Source organism: Asterias amurensis, chromosome 1 (assembly GCF_032118995.1).
Source record: "Asterias amurensis chromosome 1, ASM3211899v1".
Lineage (NCBI taxonomy): Eukaryota > Metazoa > Echinodermata > Asteroidea > Forcipulatida > Asteriidae > Asterias > Asterias amurensis.
This window is the reverse complement of record NC_092648.1, coordinates 17230389-17243953: the sequence shown is the minus strand read 5'-3', so window position 1 is coordinate 17243953 and position 13565 is coordinate 17230389. Positions and strand designations below refer to the sequence as shown.

The 13565-nt window shown below is 38.0% G+C and overlaps 1 protein-coding gene across 7 annotated transcripts in view; it reads right to left on the bottom strand.

Annotated features, from left to right (window-relative positions):
- The window catches only part of LOC139947976 (1-phosphatidylinositol 4,5-bisphosphate phosphodiesterase beta-4-like), a 146475-nt gene that overhangs the window by 58134 nt on the left and 74776 nt on the right, over nucleotides 1–13565 (bottom strand). For all 7 annotated transcript variants that reach the window (XM_071945907.1, XM_071945925.1, XM_071945916.1 and 4 more), the window contains exon 5: nucleotides 1973–2122. In XM_071945907.1, the coding sequence (XP_071802008.1) occupies nucleotides 1973–2122 (150 nt within the window). The remainder of the gene's footprint in view (nucleotides 1–1972; nucleotides 2123–13565) is intronic.

The window sequence follows — 13565 nt, the reverse complement described above, 5'->3', positions numbered from 1 at the left end:
GGGGGCAAAAAACATGATTTTTATTTTTTCATTTTTATGGCAAAACAAAACAGAATTCCGTTTAAAAACGGAGAAATCACATCCCTGTCTATATAACTGTAGACACATGCCGAGTTAGCAGTTTTAGCCAAACCTTGGATGCAAGGTATAAAACGCACCCCAGGAGATCAAATATTACAGGATAAATCTTCAAGGAATCTGGTTGGCTGGACCAGGGGACTCCAGGGAATTTCAGGGGAGTCTCGAACTGTGAGACGGGCTCAACAGATCAAGGCTAAAACATTCCGATTAGGACATTTTGCTGATGATACGGCATAAGTTTTAGAGACAATATTATAGTACCAGGTGTTTGATTGATACTGAACATTTCATTAACTGGATTTATCTTAAGAGTTCTTTTGCAATAAGCCTTTTTGAGATATGGCGGACACAATGCTACAACACTGTAAAGTTGTGGTAAATTTATGCGTATTGACCATAGAAATAGTATAATGAATAGTGTAGGTGGCCTTAGCTTAGAAGAAATATTTCATAGAAATAGAACATAGAAAATAGAATGTTTTTCAGTGAAGAATGTTTTTCAGTCGGGGCGTGTGACGCGCGCGTATCACATCTGCCATACCTCAAAAAGGCTTATGATAAGGCAGTGAGTCTTAGAGACAAATTGTATAGTACCCGTTTTATGATTGATACTGAGCATGTATAACTAGATTCATCTTTTTTTTTTTTTTTTTTGTATAGTTCTTAGTATTAAGGTGACTTTAAATATGACTTCTTCGCAATGAAATTGACTTTTGGTGGATTCCTAGGTACCTTTCAAGAACTTTGAGGAGAGATACAGATGGTGTTTCAAGAAGAAGATCTGTGTTCTATCCTTGATAGAAATCAAGACTGCTTACTTGAAACAACGTGCCATGACAACGTGCCATGACATGCCATGATCATGGCAGAACTGTTGAGCTTTGTTACATGATGGGATTCTATCCCTTATGAATTCAGAAATAAAGCAATTTCTTGTGATATCTATTAATTTGGGACGTTCTCAAAGGGTGAAACAATTTTTACTGTATAAAAAACTGCTGCTTAGTCAAACCACACAGCATTCAAAAAGGATGCAGATCATTGGACAATAGCTGTTCTCTGTGCGTAAAAAAATGGCGCGTGACTTCAGAAAACCTGTAGCGTTTCGCGTTATGCAAGGGGGAGCTATTGATTTCTTACACAATACAGAACACGCCTCCGTATTTTTAGGTGTCAACTCTCTTTTGTGCATGTTTGTATACGATTTTGAAACCCAAAATGACACCAAGGATAGGCACATGTGAGTATGCTGCAAAGGGTCTATTTCGAATACGGTAAGTCTAGTCAACATCACAGCGTCACAGCGTACTGATAGTTTCTGTCCGTTGCTAACGCTAACATAGAGGGCGTTATCACAGCAGACACAGATAAAGATTAAGCACTAAGTAAGTAAGGTTTGTGGTGACACCTTGTATTATTTCTTTTGAGAGTAATGGTTGCTCTGAGAAGAGCCGGTTTCTGCTCAACATTTCGATCAGTATGCTCAGATTGTCTTCTGGAGAATGAGCAGCACTATGATCGAAACGTTGGGCAGAAACTGGCTCTTCTAAGAGCACTTAATCCAACAACACTGCTCACAAAAGAGATTTAACACAGTGCGACCAAAAACCCTTACTTAGTTAGTTTTCCCACAATGCAAAGCCTTCAGTCTTATCTTAAGATCAAGCACAGCATTTTCCTGATTGTATTTCTCTGAATACCAATCAGACAGCGCTCCAGTTTGGGCAAAACACCAGGTCTTTTTATCAACATAGTCATGAGTAATATTGTGTTACCATGGCAGTCAATTTTGATGCCGATTGGAAGTCATTTCTCGATGGAATCGACATGACAATTTGGAACGAGATGTAGCCACCTAGCATCTGCTTATTAACATCATCTACATGTTTACCTGTGCAAGTTCTGATGAGGAGGCAACCATATGCATGTAGTTGATGTTGACAAGATCCAATCCGCTACACACTGTGAGAGTTCTGTCATCGACATTGCCCTTGGCGTATGGGTCCAGGATGGGTCCAACTTTGCCGAGATAACTTGCCTCCTACAGAAGACATAAAGAGAAAGTGATGTAATTAATATATGTAACTAAATATCTTAAATTATTTACGTTACCATTGCCTGTTACTTTGTCCGCTTGAAACCTGCTTTGATAAGGTTATCACTCTTTGAAATGTTGTCCCTGTGTGAAAAAATAAAAATGCACTGGGAAAAAAAGTCTGATCCATTCAATAAACAGGAGCTTTGTAGGGCCGAATAGACTTGAGAACAAGTCGTTAAACGGTTGTTGCAGTGATAGCAAATCGAATTTCTCTGCAAATCTCGCATCACTGCTGATGTTTTCGCAAGACTGCTGGCTCCCGCGAGACTAACGGCTCCATTTCAACAGGGCCGTAGTCGCTAGCCAGCATTTTCGTGCACGAGCAGTAGTCTCGCGAGGGCAGCCTCCCCAGACGGCAGCAGTATCGTGAGATTTGCAGAGAGAGTCAGTGTGCTATCACCGCAAATCTACAAATGCAACCAATTATGCAGCGTGTAGCACCTTTTGCCAGCTTTTGTTTGCAATCATGTTAGCTGTGGAAGAGTCAAATGTAACAACCTAAATCGTCAACTTGTTCGGTGAAACAGAGTTTGCACCTTTAAGTGACGAGATGTCATTGCCTGAACAGCTACATACCTCAAGAATTAACTAAATGAGCCTGATGAGTCTTACAAAAGTAGGCATTCTACTGAATTTCTCTTTGAAGTAAGCTCCTTAAATGTCACATTGTGCAAACACAGAACGACAATAAAGTTCAATAAAGGACCTGAGTCTGGCTGCGGAATAATAAAGATCCCACACATGTTCAGGACAATGAATCATAGAGAAATATGAAGTCTCCCACAGCAATAAAAAATAAACATGTCATTCATACTAAATGTTGACTGAATGTACATACATGTAGACTCTTTAATAAGCATATATTGTCTTGTGAAATTGACAATTTTATTAAATTTCAAACCAAATAAACCTTTGTATCAACCCCAACCCCCTGAGCCTCCCCCAAATTAACCAAACGCCAACATCATTTAACAATTTAATGCTAATCACTCATAGAGACTCAATTTTAATCAGAATGTCCGCAGCCTTGGGCTGTCTTTAGACTTCCTTTGAATTTAAATCTGTCGATAATTCTCTTTATCTACATCATAAGACATTTTACAAAAATCGTCAGTCAGTGACATGCATTACATTTCTGCTGGTTATTCACGCTTTGTTGAAAACATAATCTGCCAGGATGTTTGGTTATCCCCGAATCAAAAAGCTTTTAGATGATGATTTCTTTTTCTTCTTCTTCTTCTCCTTATCTTCAAGTAATTACCACTGGCTTACACAACCCTACAGTAATATACACATATTGATAATTCACTTTCCAGTTGTCTGCAACATCTCTCCTCTCTCACTCTCTCTCCCTCTTTCATTTTGAAATCTCAGCAGACATAATTAACCCAATCAAAGCACATTGCAGTCGCCATGGCAACTAATGAGGAAGCTAGCCATATTTCCTGGAGGCTCTTTCCACGGACGGAAATATTCCGATCAGAACAGGTGACGTCTTCCTTCTTCCCTACATAAGCCATGGGACTATAGAGAATGATAATCACGATAACGCTGCATTCAGCCCCTTGATATGCAGTTAACGCAATCCAAAACTGTGGTTCAATGTGTATTTAAAGGAACACGTTGCCTTGGATCGGACGAGTTGGTCTATAAAAAAGCGTTTTTAACCGTTTTTTATAAAATGCATATGGTTGGAAAGATGTTCTAAAAGTAGAATACAATGATCCACACAAGTTTGCCTCGAAATTGCTTGGTTTTCCTTTTACTGTGCGAACTAACACAGTCGGCCATTTATGGGAGTCAAAAATTTGACTCCCATAAATGGCCGACTGTGTTAGTCGACGAGGTCAAAGGAAAACCGTACAATTTTGAGGCATGTTTGTGTGGATCATTGTATTCTACTTTTACAGCATCTTTCTACCTATATACATTTTATAACAAATGCTTTTCAAAGACCAACTTGACTGATCCAAGGCAACATGTTCCTTTAATTTGTTGTGGGGAAGTGCACTAAATCTGACCAGGGCCCAACTTCATGGAGCTGCTTAAAAAATACAAAAAGAAGCTCATCAGCTCAACCTAATTTTGCTTAACAGATTACCAGCCAATACACAATGACACACCTACCATAGCCTATGTGACTGGTATCCTGATAATTATTTTCTTAGCAGAAAACTATTTAAATGATATTTTCTGCGTAATCAAAGCCGATTGGTTAACCAAAAGTTACTGCTTTGTATACCAGCTTTAGGTTGCTTGTATGGTTGCTAATAGTACGCATAAGTCATAATACACGTGTTTCAACGTAAATGCATTTCAAATGCATCATGTTTTATAATATAACAGTTAACATAGTCACAAGATTGAAAAAAAATAATGTGAGATCGACACCTCTGGGATCGAGGTTGTTACTGACCCAAGTCATCTTAGGTTATCATCTCAATGACCTTGGTTGTGCCATTTTAAGAGTCAATGTGTGTTTTACAGTGTAGTAGAAATTTTATTCGGAGATGCAGGATTTACACGCTTATGACTCCCAAAATGATACATAGCACAGTCACCGGGTTTGACATGCGTGAAACGGTCAACACCGGCAATAAAATAAAGGTTGCTCATCGGTCCATTCTGTATGCCATGCTTACATAGCTGTGTGTCTCTATTGTTTCATTATCATTTTACCTTGAATGTGGCAGTGGGATGACGTCAATGCATCTAGGTACACTTGATAACAGCACCTTGTAAACCATTTTACAAATTCTACACCTATTACTGTTGAAGCATGACCAGTAGAGCTGAAATGATTTCTTTATATAACCGTTCTTACTTTATTCAGCATTTAAAAACACAACGGGGAAGAATGTAGTGATAATTGCCGATGGTTGAAATGTTATGCAATAAACCAGTAGGGCGTGACCGGTGGCTTGGCAGCATGCTGCGGCCTGGCCATGCGGCAGTCCGTTGTCCAACAGTCCTGAAAGAAGACGTCTATTTATTAGCGCTCTATTGCCGTCTAGGCACACCAAACTCAAGACTCACTGTTGTAACTTAGGTAAGAACCGAGATAACTACAGTAAACCATGGTACAGCACCTTGTAAACCATTATCCAGTCCTACATGTACGTGTATGTAAGTAATAATTCAAATGTAAACCCACATACTTGGCAAGAAACTACTGAACATTGAAGCGCCTTGGGCGTCACTGAGTAGCAGATATGAGCATTAAAGAAGCCACTGTTATTATTATCAAAATGTTGATGTAACCCTCCCCGGGGTTAAGGGGTGTGTTCCAAGTTGGAATAAAAAACAAATGAATGAATGAATTATAAATATTGTTATAATATTGCGGGCTGTTTGAATTATGTAGAGTTTAAGATCACTGTTTTGATGACCGCATCCTTGACCATCCCAGTTAATCTAGGAGAATCTGTCTGATTATTTAAACAGATTGGAAGGTCGTCCAAGGTTTAATATGAAAACCAGAAAGCGGTTATCTCTTGACTGACTTTTTAAGTAAAGGTACCACCATCGCACAGTGGCATATGTGTAAGATATCTTTTAAATTTGTTCATTTTATCAAACTGTTGAACATCCTTCTTTTTTTAGATGAAGTTGTCAGTTTTTCTCTTTGTAGTCAAGTTAATAAATTTACATTATAGAGCCTTTTCCAAACTCCATTTCAAGGTTTAAGGTCCATTTTATTTTCCTTAGGATCAACAAATAAAATACATTATCACTCAAGAGCAATCAGTTTAAAGAATACAATACAGTAAGATGTAAATAAATATGATACTGCAGAGGGATCCATTTCCAGCTCCAGCCCCATTTGATGTTGAAGCACAGTGCAAAATGCTCCAAAACTGATTACGAAGCCGAAGCCAAAGCCAGAACCTAAGCCGAGGTTTGGAAAAGGCCAAGGAGCTCTTAGTAAAGTTCTCTCTCTAAACAAGAACAAAACTTATTGGTTGTTACAAAAAGTCTCTTGAAAAAAACTAGATGGCTCACATGAATCTTAAAAAACCATTCCATGAAGTTGCACTCATAAGTTCCACAAACTAAAATGGTGTTGAATAGCGATGTTAAATAACTTTGACCCGGTAACCTCCAGAGCACTGGCGTGGTGAAAACATCAAGTAGTCTAAACTTCATAAAATCCTTCACTGCTACACGCAAATGTCCGTCAACCCTTACTGCTCTTCAACCATAATGGGGGCCATGATCAACCCCCTGCTCCTTCTCAGATGATAGTCCCCTTGAAATACACATGAGACCATATTCCCAGGGGAGACTTTGCTTCAAAGGTGATATGTTTAGGTTATACTTAGGTGTGAGGTTGAGTGTTCACAGAAAGGTGTCCAAGAACTTGTGAACATTTCAGTCTGACAAATCTTAGAAGTTAGATTTAAAGGTACACTGTTTAATATTAAAGGTTTGCGACAAGTTAAAAAAATAAAATAATAGGTCACATCATCATCAAAATTTGTTTGTGGCAGACTTACAAATTCCATACAACTCATCTGCCCCCCCCCCCCTCCCCCAAAAATTGAATTGAAATTCACACTGTACTTGGAAGACCATAAATTTGAAAAAAAACACAGGAATATACCGGTTATAGTTTAAAGCTCTCATACTTGGCCATTTCTAGAAAAACTGATCCTCAAAATTACGAATCTATGAAATTTGCGGTTGATGAAAACACTATTATTCAGGGCAGAAATTAAGGGAAAAGACTGCCCAAACGCAATTTCACGAACTAACGCTTCTTTCATTTTTAATAAAAAAAATTTTTTTATGTATTTTTGGTTTTTCTACTTTTGTAAATATTGCACATAATATTTACATGTGGGCCAAACTGTTACTTTAGCCCATCACACACCAAATGTTAAACCTCACGCGCCAATATATATATATATATATTTTTTTTTTTTTTAGCAAACAAAAGTCCTGGTTACGGCCCTGGTATCGGGCAAAGGCCCGGCGGCCTTTAGCAAGTACATCAAAAAGACACAACGACTGTGTCTAGCTTATGTTATAGCTCAATGAGTTTTATAGACAACTGAACAAATTGTCATTTAAAAAGCTGGTCTACAAACTCTTGTTATAATAGGTCTGTCTATAAACAACTACCCTTGAACAAGCAGGTTTTTATTGCAGTTTTATGGAGTTAAATGTCGCAGAACTTTGCCATATAACCTTAACACAGTATAAACGATGAATGCAAATTTAAAATGACTGAAAACTCTACTAATAAACTGGTTGTAATCTTATAGGAATAAAGCGAACGTACAAGTACTCTAGCTAAAGCAAGAGGGTGGAAAAACTCACGTCTACCATGTACGGTCGCTAGAAAAAGAAGGACGTATTTGGCGGAGCTACTGCGTAGCATGCTGGGTGGGCGCGAGAGGGCGCCCTCTGGTTGTCAACTTTCTAGCGAATTAGCCTCTCGGCTATGAAATATGCATAAGTAGTGGCTATTTGGATAAGTGAATGAAATAGACCCTTAACACAGTATAAACGATGAATGCAAATTTATAATAAGACAAACATTGTATAATTGAATGTGAAATGGATTTGTTTTGTTTTGATTGTTTGCAAGTCATACTAAAAGTCGAGCGACAAAACATTAATTCACACTGTAACTGTGCTAAACAAAAACCAGTTCAAAAATCCTACATAATAATTGTTTGTTTTGTTCCAACATTATTCTATATTTGCCAACACGGATGGAAGTGAAAGTATTCATGTATAGTTTAGCCCTAATGTAAAGTACGTCATCTGTAAGCATGCTCTATGCTCTGATTATTATCATTGATCTCAATCTATCAATGTGTAATATTCAACTATAACAAATTGTAAACCTTACAAGAAAAAAAATTAGTAGTTTAACTTCTACATGTACTTTGACACATAACATCTGTTAGTTGAGCTTTGATTGGCTTTCAAACATTACACTCATCACGCTTCATCGAACCCACTTCAAAGTTTGAAAACTGTATTTAGTTTATCCTCCATAAAACATTCAAACTCAATTTCTCTCCTCAAAATCGTCCACAGGGTGCATTTTGTGGCTTTTACATCCTAACCTCTCCTCGCCTTTTAAACAAATTATGAAACATGAAGCTACCTCAATGGTTGCGAATAAATTCATTGAACAATTCCTATTAATACGAATATTCATTATTTGAATAAAAATATCACGTCTTGACAGGTGTGTGACTTGTAAAGAAGCGTTTCACGCTCCAGGCTGGTGACTTTTGAGAAGCAATTAATGCGCGCAACCCTCGGCATGTAGCGCTCTTTTCGGTGAACAATCTAATTGCAGAGAACAAACCTCTGTATGTCTGTCACTAATAATGAAACTATTAGGCATGGAAGCTTGAAGTACTTGATGAGACGCAAAGCATCATGCCATTTAAATTAGACTCTGACCTGCTGTTAAGGTCAAACACATAAATTGGTCATGCAACAATTAATTAAAGGCACTGGACACTATTACTCAAAATAATTGTTAGCATAAAAACTTACTTAAGTAGGATTTGAAACTTTGCATGGTGGAGATAAGATATAGAAGAGTTTGCGGTAACACCATGTAATAACAATCTCTAAATGAGTTGGGGTGGTTCTGAAAAGAACCGTTGGGTTAACTCGACGTTTCGATCAGTATGCTCTGATCGTCTTCTGGAGAATGCTGGACTTTGATGCTGCAACGGTTCTTTTCAGAACCACCCCAACTCATTTAGAGATTGTTATTACATGGTGTTACCGCAAAATCTTCTAAAAAACTTACTTGGTAACAAGCAGTGGAGAGCTGTTGATAGTATAAAACAGTGTGCAGCTCCCTCTGGATTATTGTATTGAGTTCTTGAGAAAGAGGTAATTTCTCATTCAAATATATAAAGACTTCAGACCTAAAGCCTTCCTTTTAATGGGCATCTAAAGGATACAAATTTGTGCAAAAAGGGTGTTCTTCTTTCAATAGTCTCTTGTATATTTGATGACAAATTGAGTAAAAATTTTAAAATTTCAAATAGCTCTCCATTAAGTAGTATTTGAAACTTTGCATGGTAGCTCTCTCTCCATTGCTCGTTACCAAAGTAAGTTTCCATGCTAACAATTATTTTGAGTAATTACCAATAGTGTCCAGTGCCTTTAAAGAGGTTCAAGCGTTCCCGTTGACATCCATTGGGTTTGTTTTCTTTCTTGAACAAAAAACGACAAGCAGTGAGACACAGAGAGAGACAGGAAGTGTAGACGTAGATTGTAACAGATGGTTCATTCACTCACTGTTGAATAAAAGTATTCATATCCGATTGTATGTCAGATTAATTACCACAGACAGCTGGTTTCCTTCACGATGATGTCAAGAGCCAGTTACTAATTAATTGGTGCTTTCACTAAAAAAAACACAACCCAATCAGAAGGGGATACCTATCTTCAACACCCCCATCACTGAAAACAGACAGACAAAAACGCCATACACCAACGCTAAACCTTTTGTTATCCAATTTCTGATTAATCGCTAAAACAAGCAAATCAACCTACATAAAAAAGGTGTTAAAATGTCATATGAAATCTAACCACAGCACCCAATCAAAAGGGGATACCTATCTTCAACACCCCCACTGAAAACAGGCAGACAAATGGCGGAAATGTTTCTTACTACACCAATGATAACCCTTTGTTATCCAATTACCTATTGATATCACTTAAACAAGCAAATCAACCTCTATCACAAAGGTGTTAAAATGTCAAGTTTTCCTGTTGTCAACCTGAATTGGTTCTCCTCCGCTGAAGTCAGAGTTACTTAACTATGACTCTTAATTTTTTTATTTATTTTAAGGAGACCATGCCTCAGTTGCTGAATATCAGAAGAGTCTCTGCCATTAATAATTTGTGTTATCAATATTTTCATTTGAAACATCATTAGCATAAAAAACTTGGCATTTCTTCAGTCAAAACGCTTTCTACCCGCATGGCCGATGTGACATCGATGTAAACATCCACCCACATAGAGGGGCAAAAACCTCATGCTAATCACTACCCACTCCTAGTAGAAATTCAAAGCTTGTGTTAAATTACCCCCGTAAGAAAACCCTGCTCCAGGGAAAAGGTCTCCGCAAAGGGAAAAGGTCTCCCCACCTCTCATTATTTGAGCCACTCTCTCTCTCACCGTCCATCCTGCCCCCCCTCCACCCCCGTCTTCACGAGGGTACCATCGACCTGGGAATGAGACCTGTCTGAGTCAGTTCATTCAGCATCAGGTCTCAAGCAATGCCACCGAGGCCAGTGCCCACAAGACTTAGTCTTGGCCCCAGGTGATCCTTCAAAATAATCTCATATTTTCTTCTACAATTTTTCAGATGAATATGACCTTACTCACTGAAACAAAATGAAGACCTTTCCCTTTTCAAAGGTGATATTCTACACCCACTGAAGCCTTCTGTAATAAAGTCCTTTTTTTTTGTAGAAAATGAGAGAAGATCCTCAATGGTGGACAACCTGATTAAAAAAAACTCATCAGCCTTGAAAATGTCATACATTTTCCCCTATAGTTGACACAAATATTTGATCACAAATTCACAAAAGCCAACAAAAAATATTGATGTACGCAAAAAAATAATTTAAAACCTCGGGAATGAATATACTCCCTTTTACACGTAATACAGGCCAGCTTCAAGTTTGTCATAAAATACGCTTCAATTCAAGGTTATTGACAATTTCAACAAAGTTGCCACACCTCAAAATATGAATAAATCATCAACAAAATCCCAGGATTCATATTTAAACTGACGACGATGTTGATGTTTTCCAACACTCAGTGGCTTACTGATACTTCCCCTGCTCTGTATGAAAACAAAGTCAAGGTTTTTTGTACCTGGGGTTAATATTCGACTAATGATCATTCAAGTGTTTTTTTATCCCTTGGGGGATTGACTCTAGACAGTCATAAAAGCAATACATGTGGCCATCAGAGCTGGGACTGCTAATATGAGAAAGTGGGAGGGGAGGGACAGGCTAATGGAAGTTTAATCATTGTATACAGAAGCCTTCCCAGTAAGGTTTGGAGCACTCATCTGCTGACATGCATAGCACCATCATCCTAAATTTGGTTTGTTATGGTTACTATTTCCGGTGAAATGCTACATTTAAAGACTCTGGACACTATTGGTAATTGTCAAAGACTAGTCTTCACACTTGGTGTATCTCAACATATGCATAAAATAACAAACCTGTGAAAATTTGAGCTCAATCGGTCGTCGAAGTTGCGAGATAATAATGAAATAAAAAAAACACCCTTGCCACAAGAAGTTGTGTCAGTCAGATGCTTGTTTTCGAGACCTCAAGTTCTAAACTTGAGGTCTCGAAATCAAATTCGTGGAAAATTACTTCTTTCTCGAAAACTATGTCACTTCAGAGGGAGCCGTTTCTCACAATGTTTTATACCATCAACCTCTCTCCATTACTCGTCACCAATAAAGGTTTTATGATGATAATTATTTTGAGTAATTACCAATAGTGTCCACTGCCTTTAATGGAAATTTGTCTTGCTGTTTTGTTTTATGAATTTCATTTTACTTGCCTACCCATTATGTGCATACTACCCGATTCTGTGGATAGACCATCCAACCATGGAGCTATAAAAAAGAGCTACATGAACAAACTACATGTACGTACAGAAGGTTTGTTTGCCTTTTCTTTTTTGCTTCGCCATTTTTTTGAACAAGTTGATTAAAAAATGTAACACTGCGCATGCCAAAATCATGCAATATTTTGAAAATATTGAAGTGACATTCAAAGATATGCTACACTGCTAAAATGGTATTCTTGAAATAAGAAAAACATCTTATTTTGAAAAAATATTTCTTGTGTCACTCCCTAGAAAAAGATTCTAGGGAGTGAACCCTTCCTAGAAAAAACGTTTCTAGGGAGTGACACAAGAAATATTTTCTCAAAATATGATGTTTTTCTTATTTCAAGAATACCATGTTTAGCCGTGTAGTAGATTTCACACCATTATCATGTGCGTATTAACCCGGTAAAAAAAATCACTGAGAAAATATGCTTTCCTTCCCCGGGAATAATTACAATGTGTAAACCCCCCACGGATTCCTTTTCAATCCAGAGATGAAGAAAATCACAGCAAATTCCTATTTGACAAAAACAGTTACAGAAGCGGATTTGTTTGTATAAACATTTGAGCCAGACGTTCAGATATTTTTAGAAGGTGCCGACAAAAATGGGGGCCGGGGGTTCACGTAAATGAGCTCGCAAATCCTGAGGCTGTGGTTTGTCCCCTTGTTGCCACCTCCGTTTCTCCTCCTCCAATACCAGAATTTTAATCTATTTTAATCTTGGCTATCTATATTAATATCCACCCTTTCGTCTCAGGCCAGCCCTTGTGGCCAGCCCCAATAAACATGATTAGAAGGAAAGTGGGGGGGGGGGGGGGTGTTAGCGAGCATGAAACGACACAAGACACAGGAAATACTACCTCGTCAAATTAAATTTCGGCAGGATCAATTTTCACACTAATGGCCGCGGGAAAATGTTTTCGGATTAGCTCAAAACGCTTTCCTTTTTTTCTCTGATGAATTCTATAAGAAATGAAATTGACTTTTGAAGAAAAAAAGTCTTTGAGGTGTGTGTGCCATCTTCCGCCCTCTCTTTTTGTTTTGTGATGTGGCTTTTGATAAAAAGGGGAAGAGAGGGGGGGATGAAACCTCCGATTGATCAAATTAAAATATCCATTCTGCGGATTAATGGGAAACAGCCTGCCATCCATTAATGCATTACACTGCATGAAATGATGAAGTGTTCAACTAGAACAATAGAAACAGATTCTCATCATGGTCATGGTTTCTTATTAGCCCCCCCTAAATACCTCCACGGTCAAGTAGTACCTTTTATGTTCCCATTTCAATCAATAACCACATCCCGAGTAAGTGCATCAGCCTCAAACTAACTTTCAAACATTACATTTATTTTATATAAGTCAAGTGTAGTCTGCAGATACATAAAACTCACTTTCAAGAAAGGAGAAAAGGGAAAGACAAATGTTTGGTTATGTGGATGTAGTTGCCAGGGACATCGGGGTGCTTTCAACTGATCTCCCCAACTTAATGTGGGAAAGATAAGAACGAGCAAATCTCAACATGATTCTGACCTCGGTTGACAAGAGAGAGAGAAGAAGAAAAAGGGTACCAGACCATGTTTGCATCTAGTATGAGACAAACTCTTGACTTTATCCAGCACCAGTTCATGATGTCTTTAGAATTTGTCTTGTTTTTTTGATTTGGGGTTTAAAATTGAAATAAATTTACAAGAGTGTAACTCGAACCAACAACCTTTGGATTAATGTGCCTGCGCTCTACCAACTGAGCTATCTAGC